General features: G+C 41.4%; 2 protein-coding genes across 4 annotated transcripts in view; one reads left to right on the top strand and one right to left on the bottom strand.

Moving 5' to 3' along the window:
- The first annotated feature begins 628 nt into the window (after window positions 1-628).
- On the top strand, window positions 629-7,239 carry nr1i2 (nuclear receptor subfamily 1, group I, member 2). Of its 2 annotated transcripts, XM_010779713.1 has the most exons (9): window positions 629-1,201; window positions 2,453-2,643; window positions 2,922-3,052; window positions 3,333-3,502; window positions 3,584-3,810; window positions 3,886-4,031; window positions 5,897-6,013; window positions 6,184-6,289; window positions 6,378-7,239. In XM_010779713.1, exons 2-9 carry the CDS (start codon window positions 2,459-2,461, stop codon window positions 6,532-6,534), a joined length of 1,239 nt encoding a protein of 412 aa, XP_010778015.1. In that variant the 5' UTR covers window positions 629-1,201; window positions 2,453-2,458; the 3' UTR covers window positions 6,535-7,239. The 2 variants fall into 2 exon arrangements, with proteins under 2 accessions (XP_010778015.1, XP_010778016.1); XM_010779714.1 differs by lacking the exon at window positions 629-1,201 and having other exon boundaries at window positions 2,491-2,572.
- Window positions 7,240-7,550: 311 nt separating this feature from the next.
- Window positions 7,551-24,163, bottom strand: part of gsk3ba (glycogen synthase kinase 3 beta, genome duplicate a) — a 32,690-nt gene continuing 16,077 nt past the window's right edge. Inside the window, exons 3-11 of one of the 2 annotated variants that reach the window (XM_010779711.1) lie at window positions 20,869-20,952; window positions 15,753-15,863; window positions 15,118-15,248; window positions 14,400-14,506; window positions 13,681-13,778; window positions 13,408-13,515; window positions 11,355-11,541; window positions 10,886-10,984; window positions 7,551-10,527 (exon numbers count right to left, since the gene is read on the bottom strand). In XM_010779711.1, the coding sequence (XP_010778013.1) occupies window positions 10,457-10,527; window positions 10,886-10,984; window positions 11,355-11,541; window positions 13,408-13,515; window positions 13,681-13,778; window positions 14,400-14,506; window positions 15,118-15,248; window positions 15,753-15,863; window positions 20,869-20,952 (996 nt within the window). In that variant the 3' untranslated portion in view covers window positions 7,551-10,456. The remainder of the gene's footprint in view (window positions 10,528-10,885; window positions 10,985-11,354; window positions 11,542-13,407; window positions 13,516-13,680; window positions 13,779-14,399; window positions 14,507-15,117; window positions 15,249-15,752; window positions 15,864-20,868; window positions 20,953-24,163) is intronic. The other variant, XM_010779712.1, reaches the window with a different exon arrangement.

Raw genomic sequence — 24,163 nt, 5'->3', positions numbered from 1 at the left:
ATTTTTTTATGTATTTATTGTCAAAACATTTAATATATTCATTGCTATCGGGATGTTAAGAGCATTCCATGGAATATAACAAAAAGTGTTTCTGAAATAAATGACATACCCCACCTTTAAGTGTTGATTATATTTCACATTATTAATCAAAAACTGTTAAGTAAATAAAGGGGAGTAAAGGTACACGATTTACCTTTGAATGGAAGTAGAGTAGAAGTACAATGTAGCATAACATGGAAATACTCAAGCAAAGTAAAAGTATCTCAAAATTGTACTTAAAGGTGGGGTAGCCTTTGTAATTTATTTCAGAAACACTTTTTTTTATATTCCATGGAATGCTCTTAACATCCCGATAGCAATGAATATGTTAAATGTTTTGACAATACATACAAATAATTAATCTGTGGAAGCCGTAGCGCTGTAAAAAGCACAATAATTTTAACCGGCCCGGCTAAAATAACTGGATGGCCTACCCATATATCTATGGGCCTACCTGCCTGTCAGCCTTCCATCTGTGCACAAATGTATCTCGTGCCCTCATTGGTCATGTGCGCGTTCGTGTGTGTTGGAGGAGGGGCTCAGTAAGGAAGTGGCAGATTTTTTCCGGGTGTGTATTTTCAAATTCTAGCACACTCGAGCTGGTTTCTCCAAAATTACCTACCCCACCTTTAAGTACAGTAATTGAGTACATGTACCTCGTCCTTTCTGACCACGCCCAGCACCCGTACCGTAATTACACGAATAGACGCACGCGAGTGTTTTTAATAGGTTTTTATGGTTTTTGCAAACTATAAACCGTTCTGCCTCATTACTGCAGGACAAAATAGCAAAAACGGTGTAAACCTTCTGCTCACAACAGGTCAGTGAAAACGTTACAGAATGCTCTAAACGCAGTAATTACATCGACTGTAGTCACTGTATTTGCTTGAAAATGAATGTGGGAACTTCGAGGGGTGTGTGAATGACCCCCCAGCTCACCTTTCCCCACATTGGCGCCGGGCCCGTCCTGTGTGCTGCAGCCAGTAGACTTGTAGAGACGAGCCCGACACCAAGCGCCAGGCAACTCGGCCAGCAGGAAGAGCTGTGTGATCCTTGCTCACCTGTTCAATTCCCAGTAGGATAATGCTCTTGGATTAAACGCTGCAAGGCTGAACCCCCGGAGACCACAAACAGCTGTTTGGCTTCTGGAATCACCGAGCGAGTGAGTGGAACAGTCTGGATTACTATTTGATTAAAACTCGACCTTTAACCGGGCAGTTGAGGCAGGGAAAGTAGCCTAGGTCTTTTTAAAGTCTCTAAAGGCTGACGAAGAGTTTCTTTCATGACTCATTACACATGGGAATGTTAAGTATCACTCCAGTTGTTGTTAAACATTAAGTCAAAGAAATGGCGATAAGAGTTGTTTCGCCCTAACAAAACACGTTTTTATATGCTTTTCATTTGTAGTCGATACATGTTTCCTCCGGGAAATCGTTGTCACAAGCGAAAGTAATGGTTCAGGTTGTGCAGTTTATAGACACAACACACTGGATTTAGACATAGGCATACAGTACAAAAATACACATTTGGCCACTGGTTTTAATATATTGTCATAAATGATGTGCAGTAAAGAGGATACATACATCCTGGAAAACAATGTCTTTGAGATTAACACTTTCTTCAGGTCTGTTTCCCTTCAGTTGCATTCATTGGCTTGAAGATTTGAAACAATATTACATGTATTAAAGGTTATTAATCAAAACCTTATTAAACCCATTGACCATGGTGCTCTATTATACTATTGATTGTGCTCAAACAATATATAGGAATACATGGCTTTGATTAGACTTAAATACGTGTACTTTACTTGAGTATTTCCATTTTAAGCTACTTTGTACTTCTACTCTACTACAATTCAGAGGTAAATCGTGTAATTTTACACATTTATGTAACACCTTTACAGATTTGTATTAATAAGGTGAAATATAAACAACACTTAAAGAATGATTTAGTTACACCTGGATTACATTCACAATCTACCCTGCAATATACGAAGTTTAAAACTAGCTGCACCTCTACCAGCTTTGTAACACATTAATGCATCAATAATCAAAATAAAAACACATCATATATTATTCTGAAATGGATCAATCTGCATAATGAGTACTTTTGCTTTAAGTAAATGTTGCTGCTAACACTTTTGTACTTTTACTTGAGTAACATTTTTAATGCAGGACTTTTACTTTTAGTAAAGTATTACTCTGGTACTTCCACTTTTACACAAATAAAGTTCTGAGTACTTCTCCCTCCTCTGGCCTTATCCTTGGATATATATAAAAACTAAGACCATTATTTTATGTGGACAGATGAGCTAGATCTCACAGTACTGTGTCTGCTTTTGTTTAAAATGGTTGCTATTGAAATTAATCAATATGAGTTAAAGATGCCAGAATGATGTATGTATCCTTCATAGGTGAGAATGAATGAGGCCATTGGAGTACAGAGCATCCGAGAAGCGCTCACAAGGTACAATGAAGAGGAAGAGAGCCAGGAAGGGGAGGCAACAGAAGATGAGGAGCCCAGAGCCTGCGGGGTGTGTGGAGATCTGGCCAAGGGTTACCACTTTAATGCTTTGACATGTGAAGGCTGCAAGGGCTTCTTCAGGTGACGTTGTTTCAATCATGTCACTCACACATGCAGCTGTAGCACTTCCCTTATTTATGCAACTGAATTAAATTCCTAACAACTTATTCAAGCAGGAGCTTTTCACCCAGGTAACAGTTACACACCCACAGTAGTTGAGAACTAATAACAATCAAAGGTTTCAAAGTTCCTGGTTGGTACTTTGTCGTCACATACAATGTCATACGTTAATACATTATGTGTGTTTTAATGCATGTGATTTTGAGGTTATTACTGAGTGGATTTTAAAATCAATTCAGACGTGCCATAAAGAGGTCAACGCAGCTCCGCTGTAGGTTCCAGAACAAATGCAGCATAACCAAAAACAACCGACGGTCGTGTCAAGCCTGCCGCTTCCGTAAATGCCAGGCCATAGGCATGCGCCAAGAGAGTAAGTAACATCCAGACACAAAGAATGATTTTGTGTTTTTGTATTGGTAGCATGTGATTAGAGGAGCTTAAATGTAAATGCTGGAGGGATTATCATTGAATGGGCATATTAATATGGTACTAGTATTTATATTGTGTCTTTATTTGCTTTTAAACTTTTTTATTTCAACAAAATACAGTCCTACAGGAGTTATTTAAACGTATCACATATCAAACATAATTCTTTTAACTGTCAGAAGTGTTTTAATCAGATTTCTATACATATTTTTGTGTTCTTTTAGTGGTCATGTCTGAGAAGGAAGTAAAGGAGAGGAGGACCCGCATCCAGACGAGGAAGAGGCTGGATGCACCAGTGGAGCTTTCCTCCCAACAAGAGGAAACCATTAAGGAGCTTCTCTGCAGCCACCGACGATCATTCGACTCAGCATTTTATCGCTTCAGTGGCTTTAGGGTGCGTGAATGGCTGTCAACATGTTCGAGGTGTTGTCTCTGTTTTATCATTTCTCACTGACACTTTTTTTCTTCTCTTCAGCCTATGGACAGAAACGCCCTTCCTGTTGGTGAGGACCAGTCTGAAAGCGAGCTGTGCCCCCTCTCCTCCACCAGTGTCTCTGGTTCCTTTGAAACAGCAGAAAACCAAGAGCATGAAGAGGCCGGGAAAAAAGGCAGTGTTTTCACTGCTCTTCCACACGTGGCTGACCTGACCACTTACATGATTCAGGACATCATTACTTTCTCTAAAAGTCTTCGGGACTTCCAGTAAGCTTTTACCTCAATGCATTTTCTTTTATATTTGGAAAAAATTATTCACTTTTAATTGTGTGTCTCTTACAGATCTCTGAACATGGATGATCAAATTTCTCTGTTAAAGGGAGCCACATTTGAAATAATGCAGATACGCTTCAACATGGTGTTTAACACAAAAACAGGAATCTGGGAATGTGGCCATATAACTTACTGCATAAATGACGCTGTACGAGGTGAGAACACTTTATATTGGTTATTTGAAATAGTGTATATATATATATATATATAAATAGGAGTAAACTTAGCTGTTTCAACTCTACAGCTTGAACATGGTAAGGGCCTGTACTTACTGTATATAGCGCTTTATAAGGTATTTTCAACACCTTAAAGCGGATTACACACTACTAGTCATTCACCCATTCACACCTCATTCAATCATGCAGTGTCACTTGCTCTAGGAACAAAAGTATATACACATTCATACTCCATTGGCCATGCTATCGGGAGCAACACAGGGTTAAGTATCTTGCCCAAGAGTATATTGACATGGGCATGGGATCGACCTTCTCCACAACCTTCTAGTTGAAAGTCGACCGCACACCCTCACGGCCACAGTCACTCCCACATGTACAGATGAGCACCCAAAATATATATTTTTAAGTGGAGGCAACACAACAAGCTTAAAACACAACACAACATACTGTATCATCCCCTTATACAGTGCATGTCAAACGCACTGGTGCAGTTGCCTATAAACACATCAAAGTTCAGTATTAATGCTCTGGAAGTAACTCTTTAGCTGGTAAATGTTTGGTTGTATTTACCAGGTAGTTGCTGTATGTTTCTGCTGTGTAGTGTTGTACTGTGGGTTTATCAGAGCTTTTCTGGTGGCTCACCACTGGGCCCTTGGTTCTTGGTTCAGAGCCCTATAGTTTGAAGTCACTATTAGCATTTCCGGTACAGCAGATAATCAAAAATAACAAACAAATCAAATACCAAAGAGACACAAAATAACCAAGAAGAGATGCCAACAAGAGATACACAAAACTACCAAAAAGAGTTGAATAGTTCAAAGGAACAACAGGGTTAGCATTAAGCATTACATTAAGCATTACATTTGGCTCTTTTCTGCTGTAACAAATGTACATTTCCCCTCTGTGGGACGAATACAGGGATTCTGATTCTGATTAGCGTTAATGTTCGCAGTTTAAGTAGCAGGGATTACAACATGTTTTCAAATATGATCTGATTATAGAGTGCATCACAGAGGTATGTACTGTATGTGAGCAATCTAGCTGTGAAGTAACATTGTTTAAAGGTTAACAGAACAGAAGCAGCCTTATGTCAAGTGTTACTGATTGACAGATGCAGTCAATTATATAAAAAAAGGCAACACCTGCAGACTCAAATATCAGTTCCGGCATGAGCTCTGCCAACAAGTTATCTGACCTGATGAAGGGGTCAATGTGTTTGCATTAGTTTCTCACTTCCCTTGTTTTGGTTTCCATTAGTAAGGCACCACGTTATACAGTATGAAGTTACTTAGTAGCAAATAATAGTAGTACCTTTTATTTTAAAGTTAGACAAGTGCTGTTGAACTTCCCTCACCGCCCTTTTCTCATGCTCACAGAGGTTTAAGGTGACTAGCGGGGAGCGTTTTCCAGAATGTTGTCAAACCGGTGTTGTCTGCTAATTTTCTAGAGATTAAATTCAGATGACTGTTTATTCATGTCTCTTCTAGCTTGGAAATACCTTGGCTGGCAGACAGTCTTTAGACAAGAGAATCAGCTGTAGACCAGGTGTTCACGTACAAGTAAATATTAATATAAATATACACTTTTAACTCTAGGTCTCAGTCTTTTTCCAGGTAAGTACAAAAAACATAAAAATATTTCCTTGTTTGTGAACACCCGGACAATAAAGCTTAAAATGAAGAATAATGAACAATTAAAAACCAACTGACTTAATATGGATTCAATACATTGTGCCTCATACTGTGGAAACTAACTCAGGCAAGGAACTTGAGCACACTTAGTTCATTTTCATGTTTTTCCCTTGTGTCACTATCTAATATTCTTTTACCGTCTCTGTCCCATAGCGGGTTTCCAGCCACTTCTGCTGGAGCCTCTGCTTAAATTTCACCACACGCTGCGCAACCTGTGCCTGCAGGAGGAAGAGTACGCCCTCATGCAGGCCATGTCCCTGTTTTCTCCAGGTAGCATCTTCAGGATCTTCATCAGTTCCTCCCCGTTCTTACTAATCAATCATTTATAAACCCTGTGAATATTTCAAACCTAGAAACAGTGTGTATTTGAACCCAGTCAAACGTATTTTCAACATTCTCATATTTGCTGTTGAATAGTAAGCGTGATTTTATTTAATCAGACCGTCCAGGTGTGCAGCAGCACCGTGTGATTGACGAGCTTCATGAGAACTTGGCGTTGACTCTAAAGTCCTGGATTGACTGCAAGAGGACAGGACCAGGGAAACAGTGAGTGTAATACATAGCGCCACCCTGGGACCACTCCCTTTTAAATCTTTCTCAGATTCCCCCTCCTTTGTTTCCTCTGTGCCTGCAGCCTGCTGTACCCCAAAGTGATGTCCTGCCTCACTGAGATGAGAACAATGAATGAGGAGTACAGCAAACAGGTTTTGCAGATTCAGGACATCCAGCCGGACATTATCTCGCCTCTCATAATGGAGATGGTCAGTAAAAACCCCTGTGGTAACTTCTGATAGCGACATCTACTGTTCATAGCCGGGACCAGCTCAATGTGCTCATTGGTTTGAAGAAGCCTTCTGTTTTTTTTTATGTTGTTAAATGTGTCCAAATACAAAAAAATGCACTTACATCATGTGATAGTCCAAAGCACAAAATCCAGATGAAGATAATCAAGTCCTGCTGAAATATAACACTATCAACTTTCAAGTAAGCTATGAATAAGAAGGACACAATTAAGTTTCAGGGGTTACAGTGGCAGTGGATTCTGGTAGATTTAACATTTGTGTCATTTGTTTTACCTACATTAAGTTCACTTTGTGTGTCTGAATGAATGCTGACATAACGTTTTTTTAAGAGAATTGTGAGAGAAGATGAACTTTGTATTTTCTCAGAGAACGGTCATATATAAATATATATATATTTGTTACCTCAGATTCATGTTTAGTGTTTGATGCATTCATGTGAAACAAGAAGGCTCTACACATATTGTAAATACAAATGCTCTGGGGCCTAGGGCCATAAACATCATACATGTAAGCTAAACACTGCCCCACTGTGGTCATTCTGTCTAAAGATAAAACGTTGGTCGGGAAATCTGGGCTAGTCAAAGAAGTAGGACCTAAACCAGAGGGCACAACCTTGCAATTAAAATATTCTATGTTAAGATGTACTGTTAATTTATAATCATTAAATGGGCTGCTGCTGTTTTTCATTGTCAATTAGAACTCAACAGTGTTTTTATTTCAGAGTTCAACTTATATAATCATTGTTGCACTTTAAGACATGCTAGCTGCATAGTTCGAAAAAAGGGTAACGCAAATGTGAACATGCTGAAGCCATCATCTCGTAAACTAGTGTTGAGAGTAGAGGGAGAGAATTGTTATCTTTTATCAAATTAAGTTCTTCGTTCCAATAAAAATGTTTAGCGATTCGATGCAAGTCTCAGGAACATTTACCACCAAAACACTGACCAGGAGGTTATACACATTTACCACACTCTTACTCAAAGAACATGGAGCAGACAAAGATGTTGATCATTTCCAGGCTATCCTACTCTTTATTTAATGCAAATTACAGTACCAGGGAACTATTCCTCAGAGCACGCAGAGGGAATATTTACAGAGGTGCACATTTAGCATACCTTCACAGAACAAAACAAAAAAATGAAATCAAAGTTTCAGTCACAAACGGAGGCATTCAAGTAGTAGTACTGTTATACAGGATGTTGTGTGGTACTCTTTTTCTTTAAACCCAGTTAACATGTTAAACGTGTGTATATGCCAGCATAATATTTTATACTAGTATATACACTTATTTTTTGGTAACCTTTGTGGTGTTTTTATTGAACTGGAGTTAGGGGGTAGGGTGAGGTGTTCAATCTTTCTTGTGGAGGGGAGCAACACGTTCATGAATGCAAAATTACAGCAAGCAGGAGACAGGAGAGAGGCTACATGACTCGATGCCTTAGGTGCTACTGAAGTGCGCAGACAGGAAGGAGAACAAGCAAAAAGGACAAAAAAAGATCCAGGAGACAGAGTACGTACATAACTGCCTCATCACAACTACATCTTAGTTTGGCTTTTGGTAACAGAACCAACACTGTGAGTTACACAGAAACTATACTGTATTGACTACAGTATACGAGGCCTTTTTTAACCCCCGCTGCCATCCCCCAAACCCACTTCAAGCCCCGGAGCCTGTGCCAGGACTGTGGTATACAAGTTTGTGCTGTGTGTGTCCAAGATAAAACATCTATTAAAATAAACACTACTCGTATCTTCAGTTAAGGAAAAAAATAATCCTTACAATAATTAACAATGTCTGTATATTACATTAAGTGTGCAATGAAAAATGGGAAGAGGGGGGAGGGGACTGAAAATCGTGTGTGTGTGTGTGTGTGTGTGTGTGTGTGTTGCAGGACATTCAACAGCACCAAAGGGAGAGTCCAAGTCGGTGGGGGGAGTGGGTGATGGAAGGGGGAGGCGGGTGAGAGGGGAAACAAGGCGAAGATGTATGAAAGCAAAGGCACTCCAAACTATAGTTACACTATACATGACTAGTTGGTGTTACAATAATACAGCTGTCATCTACTGTACTGTACAGGTAAGATTGAACATATGGCTGGATAAAGTTGATCATCATCATCAACAATATCCATAAACATCAGTTTTGCCCTGATTCATTTTTTTAATCTTTTTTTCCTTTCATTTCTTCTTTCCCTACCTTTTATCATCTTTGTTTTTGCTCATAAACAGTACATGGGTCTGCATACATACATACCTTGAACACAACATGAACAAAAAAGAATAAACATAAAAAAAATCAGAATTTTGGTGAGGAGCATTTATACTGTATATACAAATTCTGCTTTTCTTTCTTTTTTTTCTTTTTTTCTTCTTTTTTAAATGTAGTGAGTATTGTCTGTAAATAAGACGCTTGGACAGACTGTACCGAGGGGCTCTATGTGCGGCGAGGGGGGGGGGGGGAGAAGGCTAACACTTCAGTCAGTGGTCACAGAACAGGAGACAGTCAGAGGTGAGGGGACCGACACCAGAAAGAAGAGTGATGAGAAACACCGTGAATTTTTCACAGAGACTGAGAGAAAAAGGACGGGGGGGAAGATGTTCGTCTAGAAACTGCACTGTGACAGAAACACTGTTACAGACAGTCGGTACAAAGACAAGGAATAGAGCAATGCCCTAAATCCATCGACGGCCTTAATACAGACAACACAGGGCAGACAGCTGGAATCTAACAACACTCCAGCAAAGAAAACAAAAACACCACCTCATCTAGGTCTATTGTCTTTAGGCAGCAGCAAATATTGCCACTGCTCTGCCAGATATGAGCTCACCATAAATGATTTCTGAACCATCGTAGTTAATATACATATATCTATATATACTTTTTATACATAAGGAAAAGTAATATATAAACTGTGTATGTATGCAAGTTTGTTTTGTATGTATATATTATACAAGCACACAGGACCAGATACATGTCACATCCATCGCACATGGCAATCCAAAAACATCTGCCCAGGAGTACAAAACAATTTAAAACAAGGTCGCGTAAAACAGCTTTTCAGACCATTTAAAAACAACCCTAGGCAACGGAAAAAAAACGATAAAAAAAACCTGTCCAAACGTTACCCCCACAGGTGGACTGCGTCTTTCCACATACATCAGGATCATCATGCACCCGTGTGTGTGTGTGTGTGTGTGTGTGTGTGTGTGTGTGTGTGTGTGTGTGTGTGTGTGTGTGTGTGTGTGTGTGTGTGTGTGTGTGTGTATGTGTGTGTTTGTGAGTGTGTATGTGTGTATACCCGTGCGTGAGCCTCATGCCTTGTCTGCAGAAGTGGAGTTGAGAAGTGAGAGGGTGTGGAGACCCCCGGGAGATCCTAACCATACTCAGGCCATGCACTACAGGAGGAACCAAGGGGGGGGTCGGCCAGGGGACACATCGGGGTCAGAGGTCAAAGGATGCAGAAAAATGGGACGAGGAGGACGAAGGGGGAAGGCCGGAGAGGGGGAACAGCTTAGGACTTTTTCTACAGATTGTCCTCTTACAAACATTAGCAGGCTAGCATTGTGTATACATGTACAGTGTACTTTAACAAGAGTACAGTCGACAACACCTCTGGCCCTGCGCTTTGCTTCCCCGTCGAGAGGGCACGGAGAGACGTCTTTGAGGGAGGATGGAGTAGAGTTCAAACAGCTGGATGAAGGGCCAGTCAGGGACAAAAGATCAGGGATTAGGGGGGCTTGGTTTGTGGTTTAGGCATGGGGCTGTGGGCTAGCTGTTGAACCCGGACTGCGTCAGCATCGCTCCGCTGCTATCGGGGGGGAGAGCGGGGCGGAGCTGAGCGGAGATCACGCCCTGGCCGGGGCGATAGAGAGGCCGAGGGCGGGGGCTGAGGCCGGGGCGTCTGAGGGCTCAGGAGGTTGAGTTGGATGCCGAGGCGGAGGCGGTGGTGGTGCTGGGGCCTCGCTCTGTGCTGCTGCCATCTGAGGAGAGGAGCAGATCTACAGTCAAACTAATACTTGTATTGTAAAGAAACAATTGAAATAAGTATGGTTTATAATATTTACATTATTTATTTTATTGCACGTAATTTATTGTATGTTTTAAATGTTCTGAGCAATATCCTTAGCACCAAACTGAAGCTGCTAATTGACACACAATTAAAGGTTATTTTGACACCCAAGTGTAAATCCAAGCAGTCCGCCTACACAGCAGAGTTTAGTGCCCACAGTGCTTTTTAAAACACAATTTATAGCAAGTCGACAGAATTTTAAGTAGGAGTAACATTAGCGCCAGTACTTCTAATAGATACAAAGTATAGTGCCAGAGGAAGCGTCTAACCTGTGGTGGCAGAGGTGTTGGTGGGGGTGGAGGCGGCTGCTTGGCTGCGGGCGTGGGCTGGGATGAGTATGGAGGCCAGAGAGGGATTACTGGATAACTCTGAAAAAAAAGATGCCAGGTCATGTTTTAAAAATAGCATAAAGCATGGAAGCCATCGATGGAAACGTGTTTTAAAAAGGTACTAATAGTTGTGCTTATCTATGAATGAAAACTGACGGCACAGTACGAGAACACCTTTTCATGGAAAAAGAGACAAATGAAATACACTTAATCGTAGTGTTTACCAATACAAATTCAAACTTCTGAAAACACTTGTAATCCTTAAAAAAAGGTAAATCAATGAATCAATAAATTGTAAGTCATTTATTGAAGCAAATATTCTGGTTTAGTTTTGTTTCCAAATGTAATATCTGCTGGTTTATTTTGTCTTTTGTGCTGAGCAACAGAACGTCCGTGCGTGTGCATGTACCCTGGGTGGTGAAATTGAAGAGGGAGGGCTTCTCTCTCCCGTTGGGCAGTTTGACGTTGGGGTCGCGCAGCTCGTCAAAGAAAGAGTGGGCGCAGGCCTCTAGAGGGGTGAGGCGGGCGGTGGGGGTGTACTCCAGCAGGCGAGAGCACAGGGCGATGGCCTCGGGAGGCGTGCGCGGCCGGAACACCTGAACAACAGTTAGACACCAACACGGCTGTCAGCAGGGACACGGGAAGTCTGCTCTCAAGGAGAATACTGAAGACATCACATACACACAAAGACACTAAATGGACTAATGCAAACAAATGAAAGCACTTTCTATGACTCTCAGATCTAAAATGCATTTTGAACATACTTAAAATGCTTTGAAGTAACAGCACTGTATTATTATAGTTATAACAAGCACTTATAATGCTCTTTTACAATAATCACAACACATTTTATATAAAGCATTTTACAATTACTTTTAAATGTCATGTAATCTGCACTGTGATAGCCTGTGCAGAAATACAGTCCTATTGCTGGAAGACTGGATGGTTGCCGATGTATTAAAGTGTATTAAAGTGCCCTTGTTGTATGTATGTACCAATTTAATTTAATGTTGTTATTTTTCTTTAATGTAAAGTAATATAGTTGTCTCTATGTTGTAGTTTGGGCTCTATGTCTTCGTCCTATGTATGTGATTTTTTTAGTGTTCGCTGAATGATTAAAAAAAATGTCATGTAATTATGATACCTCAAATAGTTTGTCACTAACTGACATTTTAGATTTAATGATCTATTATATATATTATATTTGAATTTACTTAAAACAAACCATGAGCACTTACACCTATAACAAGCCAGCTTATTATATATCATATCTGCCTATAACTCAGGAATGTCTTTACTAACATTAATGGCATTATAATGAGATTCTAATGTTTTACATCCATTACAACTTGGAATTATAATACACTATGATCCTTGCAATAAATGAGTTACAAGTTTAAAACACTATGAGAATTGACTCTAAAAGCCATTGTCATTGAGTATTTTTAGAAATCATGTGTCAATATAAATATAAATGTTATTTATATAGCGCTATAAGCAGATTACAACGCATTTTTAATACGTTCATAATGCATTATAGACATGGGCGTCATATTTAGTGTAAATGATGAAGCCTGCTCTACTTTAATGTAGAGGTTAGTGTGTAGGGGTACGACTGTCACTGAAGGACTGAGCGCTGCAGCAGTGAACAGTCTCAGTGACAGAGTGCAGTTGCAGAGAGCGACCACAGCGGGGCGCCTCAGAGTCTCACAGGAGGACCTGCTGACGCTGCTGCTGATTGGATGGCTTTTTTTTTTAATCCAATGCAGGAGCTGAGGGTGGGACTGCTGAGGGGGAGCCAGGAAGAGAACATGTCCCTCTGGTTTATCACACCTGTGCTATCTTCCCCAGATGGAGGCAGGAAGTGGAGAACTAAGGGGATATTCTGGTGGTGCCGGCTCAATCTGTCTTTAATAAACTAACAGATACAGCAGAGCAAAGTCAGGACTGTTGAGCCGATTTGAAAGCATGTTTAACTGACAGTCAAAAGCATCGGCTAAAGACTTTACATAATGTTTATTTGGCAATTACTGTACCTGCATTTAACTTGAAATATTGACCAAAAACGTATCATTTAAACCAGGATTTTAACGCATTTTAAAGCATGTTGTGGCATTTTGTTAATCCACGACCGCTTAAAAATACCCTGTACCAATAATTAATACCTTACTCAAAAAGGAGCAGGAATACAAACAAGCAAGCACCCCTCAGGTAAAAAGCTTTGCATGCAAAATAAAACTATTTCAATAGAGCTTTATGACGACTGTAAGGTTGAGTATTTAGCCTGTGTGTTATCCGTCACTCTTCACAGAGTCTGTAAGCTCAGAGCAGCTTTTGAGGCTTCATGCGGCTCTGTTGGGAGGATGTGATAAAGATGGAGGAAGGATAGCATGCAGGTATGATGGGAGACACAAGCATGGAGACAAGCTGTGGATCTTAGAGAAGTAAAAGGGCTCCTGTACCTGTTGACTCACCTTAGTCCAAGGATGTGCCTTAATCTGGGGGAACTTGAACTCAGTGTAGTTGGGGTTCATCTCCCGGATCTGCTCTCGGGTCGGGGTGCCGAGAACCTGGAGAGGACAGGACAGACAAGAACAGGAACGATACGTCATCAACTGGAATTCTAAAATATCACACATTTTCATCACTCATGAACAAGACCTCTTAGTGTCATATATCATCTGAGTATCGTTTATGAGGACTTATACATCCTGTGTGTCAACCCGAGTCATCACCTTTATAATTTCAACCAACTGATCCACTCCACTGTCACCGGGGAAGATTGGTTGTCCTAGCAACAGCTCTGCTAGCACGCACCCAGCTGACCACACATCTAGAAAGGAGGCAGGTCACACAGAGGAGAGATGTCAGATACAAGCCAAGGAAATAAAATAATAACATTTGACATCATATACAATCTGATAGTATTTCATTCTCCTTGTCCACACCAATGTATCATTCACAATCATAGAAGAATCGTAGTAGTATTAATATAATCATCAACATCACCTGAGGTTACAGGGAAAATTCACCACACAATAACATAAAAAAATAATATTTGTATTTCAAGATGGTTTTGGTGTGAGTTGCTAGGGGTTGGATATTTAGAGACTTAAATGTGATTGAATTATATGGCATTACACTAGTGATCTAAATACATTTCAAAAACTCAACAGCTAATTTCTTTCTCTAGAAATCAGGACCAGGAAGGCTTTGCTAAGTTGGCCAAAAATGTCTGGTGGTCGTAGTTTGGTGGAAAAATAGTCCCGACATGAATATTCGAGAGAAGGCAGACATCTCTTCGGCCGATATCATCAACTCACACCAAACCAATCTTTATGAAAAGCAGGTCAAAGTAAAATATGTCATTTTTCCTAAAGGTGAAGTGTCTCTTTAGGTGTATTAAGTGGCTTAACGGTTAACGTGTTTCCTTTGGCAGCTGGAGTGAGCTTACCTATGCTGGAGGTGTAGTCAGTGGCACCGAAGATGAGCTCAGGTGCTCGATAGTAGCGAGAGCAGATGTAGGACACATTAGGCTCCCCGCGGACCAGCTGCTTGGCACTGCACACAAAGTCAAAGCACGTTATTGGGTATATGACCCAAGAGAAAAGCCTCAGGTAACATTTTCAGTTAATTGCTCAAATTGAGAACAAAGATTTTTCCCCATTTATAAGCTTCAGGGTAGAAACCAAACTCAAGATGAGAAGAACGAAACCACTTCCATTTCTGTGTGATACATCTCTACAGCTTAGCAAAGAAGACTGTAAACTCAGGTAAAAGCAGTTTTCTTTTCTATCCAAAAAGGTAAATAAATGAACCTTTCAGCACCTCGGGAGCTGGATAACACTAAATATGTCTTGGTCGTTTCATCTGTACAAAGAAATGAAGCAAAAAAAGTAACATGTAGCAGTGTTACGGGGGAGGCCTAAAGCAATGACTCCAGGTAGAAACTAAATACTGTATAATGTGATACGTATTGAGCATTAGAGGTGCTACGGTTTAGTGTGTAATCCTTTAGACACAGCCACGTTAGCTTTCTACTGTTTCAAGTCTTTATGCTAAGCTAACCCGCTGGGGCTATAGAACCATACTCTCCGCAAGAGGTAATAAGCTCATTTCTAAAAACCTCTGACTATTCCTTTTAAACTCAAACACCGGTTTCTGAGTCTCACCTGCCAAAGTCGCAGAGCTTGAGCACAGCGGTCTCTGGATCCAGCAGCAGATTTTGGGGCTTGATGTCCCGATGACAGATCCCAAACGAATGGATGTAGGCCAGGCTCCTGAACAGCTGGTACATGTACAACTGCACACAGAAACAGAAACACACACACGGGTTACAGCAACACACACAGCAAGCTCAGTTTTTACAACAGGGTTAAAGTGTGGAAACAAGCACTCATTTCAGCCCGGTCAAGTACAACATTTATCAGCAAATGTCTCGACGACAGCGCTTCTTCAACTGCTGAACTTTGATAACGTGGCTCTTTAGAGATTACAAGGAACATTTCTGCCACTGCAAGGGAGTCTTTCTTTCCTTCGATTCAATCAGAGACTGGTGATATGGGGGATGTATGTATACTAAACTGATTCAAAGGTCGTTAATGCCAAATATGTTTAGCCATTAACTCTTTTTAAACTACCACAACATTTCAAATCAAAGCAGGCGACATGTTTATTATTTCTTGCTACTTTTTGTGAATACTCATCCCACATTTCCTGTATTGACGAATATGTATGCATCTGCGTGGAGCATACCACTCCCTGTCGTGATAGTAACAGACACACACACACACACACATTTATATACCTTGACATAAACCATGGGCAGGGTCTGTTTGGCTCGGCTGTAGTGTCGGGCCACTCTGTAGACAGTCTCAGGAACGTAATCCAGAACCAAATTCAGATACACCTCATCTTTCTGTTGGAGAAGCAACAACATGCAGACAGAAGAGATTAGTATAAAACATATTTCATAGTTTGAAATGTTCAGCAATAAAAGGCTTTATTTATTATGATGTGAAATTCTAATTCTAATCATCATTCAGTATTCCCCTTCTTACAAGACATTTTGAATAGAAACAATACAAAATAAAATCCCATTCATGACCTAGAAATGCGCAAATGTGTTTCTCTTTGTGTCTGCAGTGTTCTGAAACTAGCCGTTTGTGAGATGATGTTTGTTCACAGCCTAACTGGGGATCCATTGTATAGGACTCGTCCCCGAGGGCAGGACACACACACAGCCATGCGTCATAACGGCCCGCACTCCAACTGTGGCCGCAGACAATGAGATCATTTCCTCATTTCCTGGTTGGGGGAGGTCAGTGTTGGAGGGCGGGGTTCTGCATGATCTTGGAGCACCGACTCTCAAGGATGCAGTATCTGAGGCTTCTCCAACCAATCCTTCTTTTCTTTTTCCTTTGAATCATCAGGTGTTTCTTGTGAATCCATTGTTTGAGATAAGTCCAATCACACTTCATTCCTTCAAAGCTCATTCATACAATGGTTTATTTGTAGGGACAGATAACACACTGTGTTCAGATGAAGGGATGTGTGATGGGATTAAAACAGAATTGGGCAGCAACAGGCAGCAACCTGGTGCGTTTAAGTCCCGTCGCTTAAACTAGACGATGCCTGAGAGGAGGCGGGGCTTATTTCCATGAGGATACAAACAATCGGGTCAATCGCTTCTTTGGTGCCGCGGCATTTGTGCCATTGGGGTCTTTTGCTTTAACTTTATATGTTATCGCGATATGTGATGTCACTTCTCATCCTGATTGAACGCACTATAAGAACGATTTAATCACCAGAATGAGTGCCTTTAGACACTCCCTCAATACAGTGTCTTGCATCCTAATAGACATTAACTTCTGTCAACAAAACCAATTTAAATACCAAATACTGACCTCCCATTGGTCCTTCCCGCCCATTTTCTCATACAAGAGACAGTAGGAACATTTTATACATTTCTTTAAAGGCTTACAACTAGATGTTTATTTTTTAAATTAATGTTATAAAACAGCTGGGCACTGCGGTTATTAATTCAACAGTAGTAAATAGGACATTTGTCGACTACTTTCGGTAGAGAATATTACACAATTGCCCACAACCTTTTGTATCACTGCTCTATAGCCAGGAGAGGTCATTAGCTTTGAGTCATTCTGGCACATAGAAACATATCTGTAACTAATGTGTTACTGAGTTTGAGGGAATAGCACTAGAGAGCTCCTGCCTCATGTGACCACTGTTAACCCAACACACTGTGAGACAAACTGCCTTGGTAATATGACAGGGCTTCCAACTCCATCCATCCATCTTTTCCCGCTTATCCGTGGTCGGGTCGCGGGGGTAGCAGTTCCAGCAGAGAGCCCCAAACTTTCTTTTCCCTGGCCACATCAACCAGCTCTGACTGGGGGATGCCAAGGCGCTCCCAGGCCAGCGAGGAGATATAATCCCTCCATCTGGTTCTAGGTCTACCCCTTGGTCTCTTCCCAGCTGGACGTGCCTGGAACACCTCCCTAGGGAGGCGCCCAGGTGGCATCCTAACTAGGTGCCCGAACCACCTCAACTGGCTCCTTTCGACGCGAAGGAGGAGCGGTTCAACTCCGAGTCCCTCCGGATGACTGAACTTCTCACCTTATCCCTAAGGGAGACACCAGCCACCCTGCGGAGAAAACCCATCTCGGCCGCTTGTATCCGCGATCTCGTTCTTTCGGTCATGACCCATCCTTCATGACCATAGGTGAGGGTAGGAACGAAAATGGCGCGGTAGACAGAGAGCTTTGCCTTCTGGCTCAGCTCTCTTTTCGTCACAACGGTGCGGTAAAGCGACTGCAGTACCGCTCCCGCTGCTCCGATTCTCCGACCCATCTCACGCTCAATTGTTCCCTCACTCGAGAACAAGACCCCGAGATACTTGAACTCCTTCACTTGGGGTAAGGACTCATTCCCTACTTGGAGCTTCCAACTCTAATTAATTAAATTATTCTTCAATTTGTTCGGGCACTAAAAGTCTGTATCACTTGACTATGCTCTCGGCAAGTCTGCAAAGCACGAAGAGCGAGCTAGGCCAGTGAAGAGCTCCCAGACAGACTGTGTGGTTCACGTCTGTCAGCTCAATGCCCCGCTTTGTGCTGACTGCTCTCTCCCGCTCACACTCAGACAATTAGACTGAATGAAATGCAGGATGGGAGGACTCAGAGACAGGGTCACACAAACAGATGCAGATATCAGTGACGATGTGCAGCATCCAGAACCGTTCTCAGACACGGGTAGCTTCATGCACACTCTCATCCGTCACTGGTATTACACTCCCCTCTATTACTCATCTCTGTGTGTCTCTCCTGTAGATGAGTGTGAGAGTGCACCCACCCACCACTAGCTCCCATTGATAACATTTGTGACGACTAGAGGGCCTGCTCCGCCTCCCGCTAGCAGCTAGTGCCATCAAAGCCATATTTAGCCTAGCAACAGCGATGACTCACTTCCTGCCTCACTACAAAGCCACTTCCTTAGCTTGTTCCCAGATGGTTAGCCAGGCGATGCTCACATTGGCTCCTTGTTCATTCCCTGGCTAAATAATTCAGCCTTTAAATTTGCTGGGGAAAACTGCTTGCACCTGAACAACTGTGTCAGCTATCTATCACAACAATCACCATGCTACATTGTGTAAGACCAGATTGAAATGTGTGCAGTGATACATCAATCTTGAATATGCTAGTTTCAACTCTTGTAGCGTATATTGTGAGTCTGGGCTTGCTGGGTATGTTACAAATGCTTATCATTCTGTAAGACACTAATGCATTCATCTATATGATAAATGGTAAAGAACTGAATAAATGATCCATACTTTGTGAAAACAGTTCACGGATCTGATAAATGAATGTGTGCTGCGGCCAAAGCCTGATTTTTGTCGGGAAGTGGCTACGAAATAAACTCTCACTTAGTGAATCCTGTGGATCTGCCGACTACACACCAGTCCCGGCTCATTACCCAAAAGCAATGTGTTTCAACCAAAGTCTGCCTATTAACATATGTTCATGTTAATGTAGCAGCTTGAGTAATTTTGCCTGAAGCCTCAGAACCAGTATAACTATTCTGTCCACACCAGCATCCACTATACTTTCGAGTGCATATTTTGAAGAGGTAAAAGTCCAACTGCTGGTTGCCTATAGCTGCCTACGCTGTTAGGACATGTGGCCTTGTGTTTGAACAGTATTTAACAAAGGGTTAAAGGGTAAAAGCAAAAGCCCACTGTGTGAGCAAGCCACATGCCAACAGTTACATAAGACTACCTGTTCACATGCTGGCAGCTCCAGTAGCAGCCCCTGCCTCACAGCTGCACTCAGCATGACCCCCCCCCCCTTCATCAACTACACCTCCACACACCTGACCTCATCTTATCTCTGCCTCACTCTCTGCTATTTTACAAATCTGTCATCTATCTATTAAGCTGTCTGGAACCTTGCATCCTTTCACTAACCTCCCTTTCTAGGGGACATAACCTTTTGCCTACTTCTCCAGCCCTACCCCCCCCTCTTTTCTAAGTCGATCTCAATGGGTGGTAAATCCCCATACCAACAACACGGTGCCAGTCTCCATAATTAGCCTGGAGTGATATGGTAAGAGGAGGAGGGTGAAGAAATGGATACATGAAAGCGGGACACACAGAAGGGGGTACGGGCGGTTTAAAAGGTGAATGTATAAAACGACCGAAAAACATAAGTTGGGCAATTCAAAATAACAAAATCATGTGATTGCAGAAGTCAGATCGGGAAGGTGTACGGTCATTCTCCGCTGTCACTGTGTCAGCATACCAAGAAGTAGCTGCAATTCCCAGAGGTCAGTGAGCGAGGAGAGGGGTGGGGAACTGGGCGGAGCTTACAGAAGGGAGGGGAGGGTTTGGGTGAGGCTATAATTAGCCAACACCCTCTGGTCTGGCAAATAGGTGCTCAGGAACCAACCCTCAAATGTCGCTCCTCCCAACCACCCTCATCGTCACCTTCCCTCTATAATCCCCCGCAGCTTTCCTTGGCCCCGGTAGTTGAGCAGCAAGGGAGCATTCCTAACTGCCGAGTCATGGGTATAGTCCCAACAGTTTGTCTGCCAGGTTGGTGTCTATGTTTAAAACATGATTCTCTGCTAGTTGAATGACATAGTCCAGACTTGTAGTCTCCAGGGTTCCTCCAATGGTGGACAGAATCAGATATAGAGGGCGACTTGTACCAATTTATTGATTTATTAAGGCCAGGAATAACGCAATTGATGGTGAAGCTGATAGGAAGACAGGGTTTAATAGTAAGCATTGCCCACTTTCGTGGTGTGGTGGAAAAAAGTGGTTAAAGAATGTAAACCCATTGTTTTTTTCAGGGGAGGATGATGCGAGTAGCTAAGGAGTAAGCAATGTCACTTCCATATCATCTCTGCTGAGAGTCGCACATGCACAGTACTGATTGGGCACTTGAGTGTGGCGTCGGATAAAATGGCGTCAGGTAACAACAAAGTACATGTGTCTAAGTTAGCATTTCAACTTTCCTGGAATCAGGAGATTAAATTGGTGGTTTAAGGAGGATGTGGGTTGACTCCAGATTCATTCAAGTGAATAATGCTTTAAAAAAGACAATTAACATTAGTCTTTGTTGAACATGAACAAGGCAACAAAAGGCATGCTATAAACAAAAAGAGGCAGAAAAGTCACAGGTAAGTGAAAGACTATGGCTGAATACTAATGGCTCAATTTGACTTGTCTAATTGAAGTGCTCAATAATTTAAACATTTAAAAGCAAAGCAAACTTAAGTGCTGTGATAAAAAGTGAGTACTTAAAAAGAGATATTCCATTTGTTGAGACTCAAACTCCTGTGTGTTATTAAAAACAATTAATTATGCAGCCCGGAGACAAACCTCAGACACACCGTCCACTGACCTTGTCTCCACTGGAGTAGAAGAAGTAGCGCAGGCGGACTATGTTGCAGTGGTCCAACTTCCTCATGATCTGCAGCTCCCGATTCTGCACCAAACAAACACATGAAAGACACATTTACATTTTAGTTTCAAATGATATCCAAGTTTTATGCTCATGGTCCATGAAGTGAGTCTGTGGACCTTTTGGAGACCTCAAATCTGCCTATTGGTCCCACAGACAAATGAGGGACAATTTGCTTGAAGTGGTATTTAGATTAATACTGCAGAGGGTTTTTTTTGTCAATTTATTGAAAAGGTCAGAAACAAAACATACAACAATAATATATATTTTTTTTCTTATAATAATGAATAACGAAGAAGCTTAAAAAAAACTTTCTGGTCCTACCCCCTCTAGCGTACATTTTCCTTGAAATAAAAGATTAGTTCATCGTCATCGGCATCGTGTTGTAAAAAAAAAAATACAATTACAAGAAATGTTACATGTGACATATTGAATGGTTCAACAGTAATAGCTGGTGTAATGGTGTAATATCATCGTATATTGACAGAAAACACATGCCACTAAACATCTTGTGAAACAATCATCTCATTGTAGACCATGTCACTGTCACAAGCTCCATGAGCCACTTTGTCAGGAAAATTGGATATGGTATCAGCAACAAAAAAAGCTGGGGGAAAAATGGTCATTCATTCCTTCATGATAGGATAAATCCCACGGGCTTGAACATGATGAACAAGAAATAAGCCCCTGGAAAGCCAAAATAATCCACAACACAGACAAGGAGCAGGAACACTTCAGAGAAAATGGAAGAAAAAACGTATACGTGTTGAGTAAAAATGGCCTTGGGGCCTGCGTGCGGTGTGACTCTCTCACAGGGACAAGATATAAGCATCAAACCCTGGCACAGTGATCCATGTCTTCACATACAGACCAGTGTGTCCATGCAGAAAATAGTTGTGCATATGGACCCAAACATATCAAGGCAGGGCAGGAATTAAAGCATTATATAAAGCTTTAACAGCTTCATCATATATGTCCCCCTCTTCTCCATTTCTCCCCTCCCCCCCCCGTCGCTCTTTATCACAGTGCTTTTGATCGAAGTGCTTGTGAAACATTTGGAGTGTGGGCTGAGCGGAAAGGAAACGGGAAATTGTCAGACTCGAAAAAACAAAAAGGGGAATTTTTTGAAAGGGGAAAGGCCCAAGTTTAGAGGAGTGCGGACACTACACTGTAGTCTGGCTTTTGTTTTGGAAGTCACGAGCTTCTATAATAGTAGAATGGTGGCTTCTGTACTATTGATTATTGTACAATAAAAGCAGGAAGCACCCATATTGACTGCAATGGCTTGCATACTAATTCTCTTTACGACTTTATTACAGAAAGGATATCAGGAAGTAGTCTTAACGTAAAACCATCGCGTTTGTAGTTCAAGAAATCGGTATTTTGGATTATCCATTTCTAAACATCAAGGTGTTTATGTGAAGAAACTCAATGAACTGCTGAATATAAATAATGTAAATACCCAGAATATAACCAGTTTACAACCATTTAAAAACTTCAGTTGTTTACTTAAACCAACAAGAGTGACTAGCCAGTAGTCCAGCTCACTGACTAATTTCCTATTGAAAAAGTGAATACCAAGCTAATTGGTTGACAAAATGAAACCGGAAACAGCATGATTGTCTGGCTGATTTATAATCTCACTGCCTTACTATAGTGGCTCTTCTACTCCAACAACTCAACTGTGGACATTGAGAGAGAGGCTCTTACAGGATGTGCTATCAACTGGCCGACCGCAGAGCAGGCAATGACTCAATACTTAATCTGATGGGTTCAAGAGATCTGTAAAAGACAGATGACATTACAGGTCATCCTGTTCTGGTTAACATTGGCCAAACACATCATCATCATCATCATCATCATCATCATCATCATCATCATCATCAGTGGTGACTAAGTGAAAATAGTGACGGACCAACGAACCAACTACTAAGAGTGACAAGATCAATATAAATATAAGACTGAAAAACTATTTCCTTATGCTTATTTTGTTTTGTTTGTAACAACTAAATTCCAGTTCAGTGTAACCCTAACCCAAACACTGAAGGAGGTGGAAATGCTAATGATAATTAGATACGAGCTGCTCGTTGGGAACACAGTTTTTAGATTTGGGATAAAAAATATAATGGTAAAGTTAATTTATTTTTACAGTTATGAGGTGCAGCACGTAACAGTCATTTATGACTTAATTTAAAAAAGGTGACTTTATTGTCAACCATTTCGAAAAAAAAAAGTTTTTTAAGCAATCTTTCAAACAAAGAAGCCATTTCCTAGTTTCAGCACCTAAATTGAGGCACCTTGGCTTTTCTTTTTAAACAGAATATATTAGGGAAAATCAAAACAAAACGCTTTGGGATTTGGTACTTTCTTTACTGCAACCTGACACTTTTTACAACAACTACTGTACTGTATATCGACAGGGTTTCCGCCAGGATAATACATAAAGTTATTGATAGTTGGAGCCCTGAAATAATGTAATGTCATAACATAAAGAAAATGTCCTTCAGAAGTTAGCAGAGCCCAAGGTGAAATCTTACCATTGTTTGTCTAAAACCCAAAAGATACTCAGGTTAATATCACAGAAGATTAAGAAAATAAGTATGTTTTGTGTATTTTGCAATTAAATACTTATAAATATACCACCATAACTATAATCAATGAATTTGGTAAATGTCTCCGCGCTACAGCATTGAGACATAGCGTACTTTGAAGAGAAGCCTTGTAAATATGTAAAAATACTAACCGTGTTCACCGAGTGATTTGGTGACTCAGTGGATCGCCTGTTATGTGGGTCAGGGCCACGCTGGCTGGACAAGGGATAAATGCTGCTGTCCTTCAACACTTTGCTGCCACTTTGTGAGGATTGAATCCCTGCTCATTCATTTTTTAACAGAGCAGAGTGAGCTGTCTTTCCACTAAGCAATACCCCATCATCATCATCATCATCATAGCAGCAGCAGCATCTTGCAGCCCAATGGCCTTGTACAGACAATCATCCCAACCTAATTCACTTAGAGGCAGAAATGGTCCAATAGTCCTTCCCATGCTTCACACACACACACACACACACACACACACACACACACACACACACACACACAAAGTGACATCATGGCGTGTGGGGCACAGACCAGCCATCAAACGCAACGTGCACAGCAGGCAACGCCCTCGTCTTCTTGCAGTGGCTTAGTGGGAGTGTTTAAGGGTGTGTGTGTGTGTGTGTGTGTGTGTGTGT

The sequence above is a fragment of the Notothenia coriiceps genome, unplaced genomic scaffold (genome assembly GCF_000735185.1).
Source record: "Notothenia coriiceps isolate Sejong01 unplaced genomic scaffold, NC01 NC01_scaffold00020561, whole genome shotgun sequence".
Classification (NCBI taxonomy): domain Eukaryota; kingdom Metazoa; phylum Chordata; class Actinopteri; order Perciformes; family Nototheniidae; genus Notothenia; species Notothenia coriiceps.
This window is presented reverse-complemented; position numbering and strand designations above follow the sequence as displayed.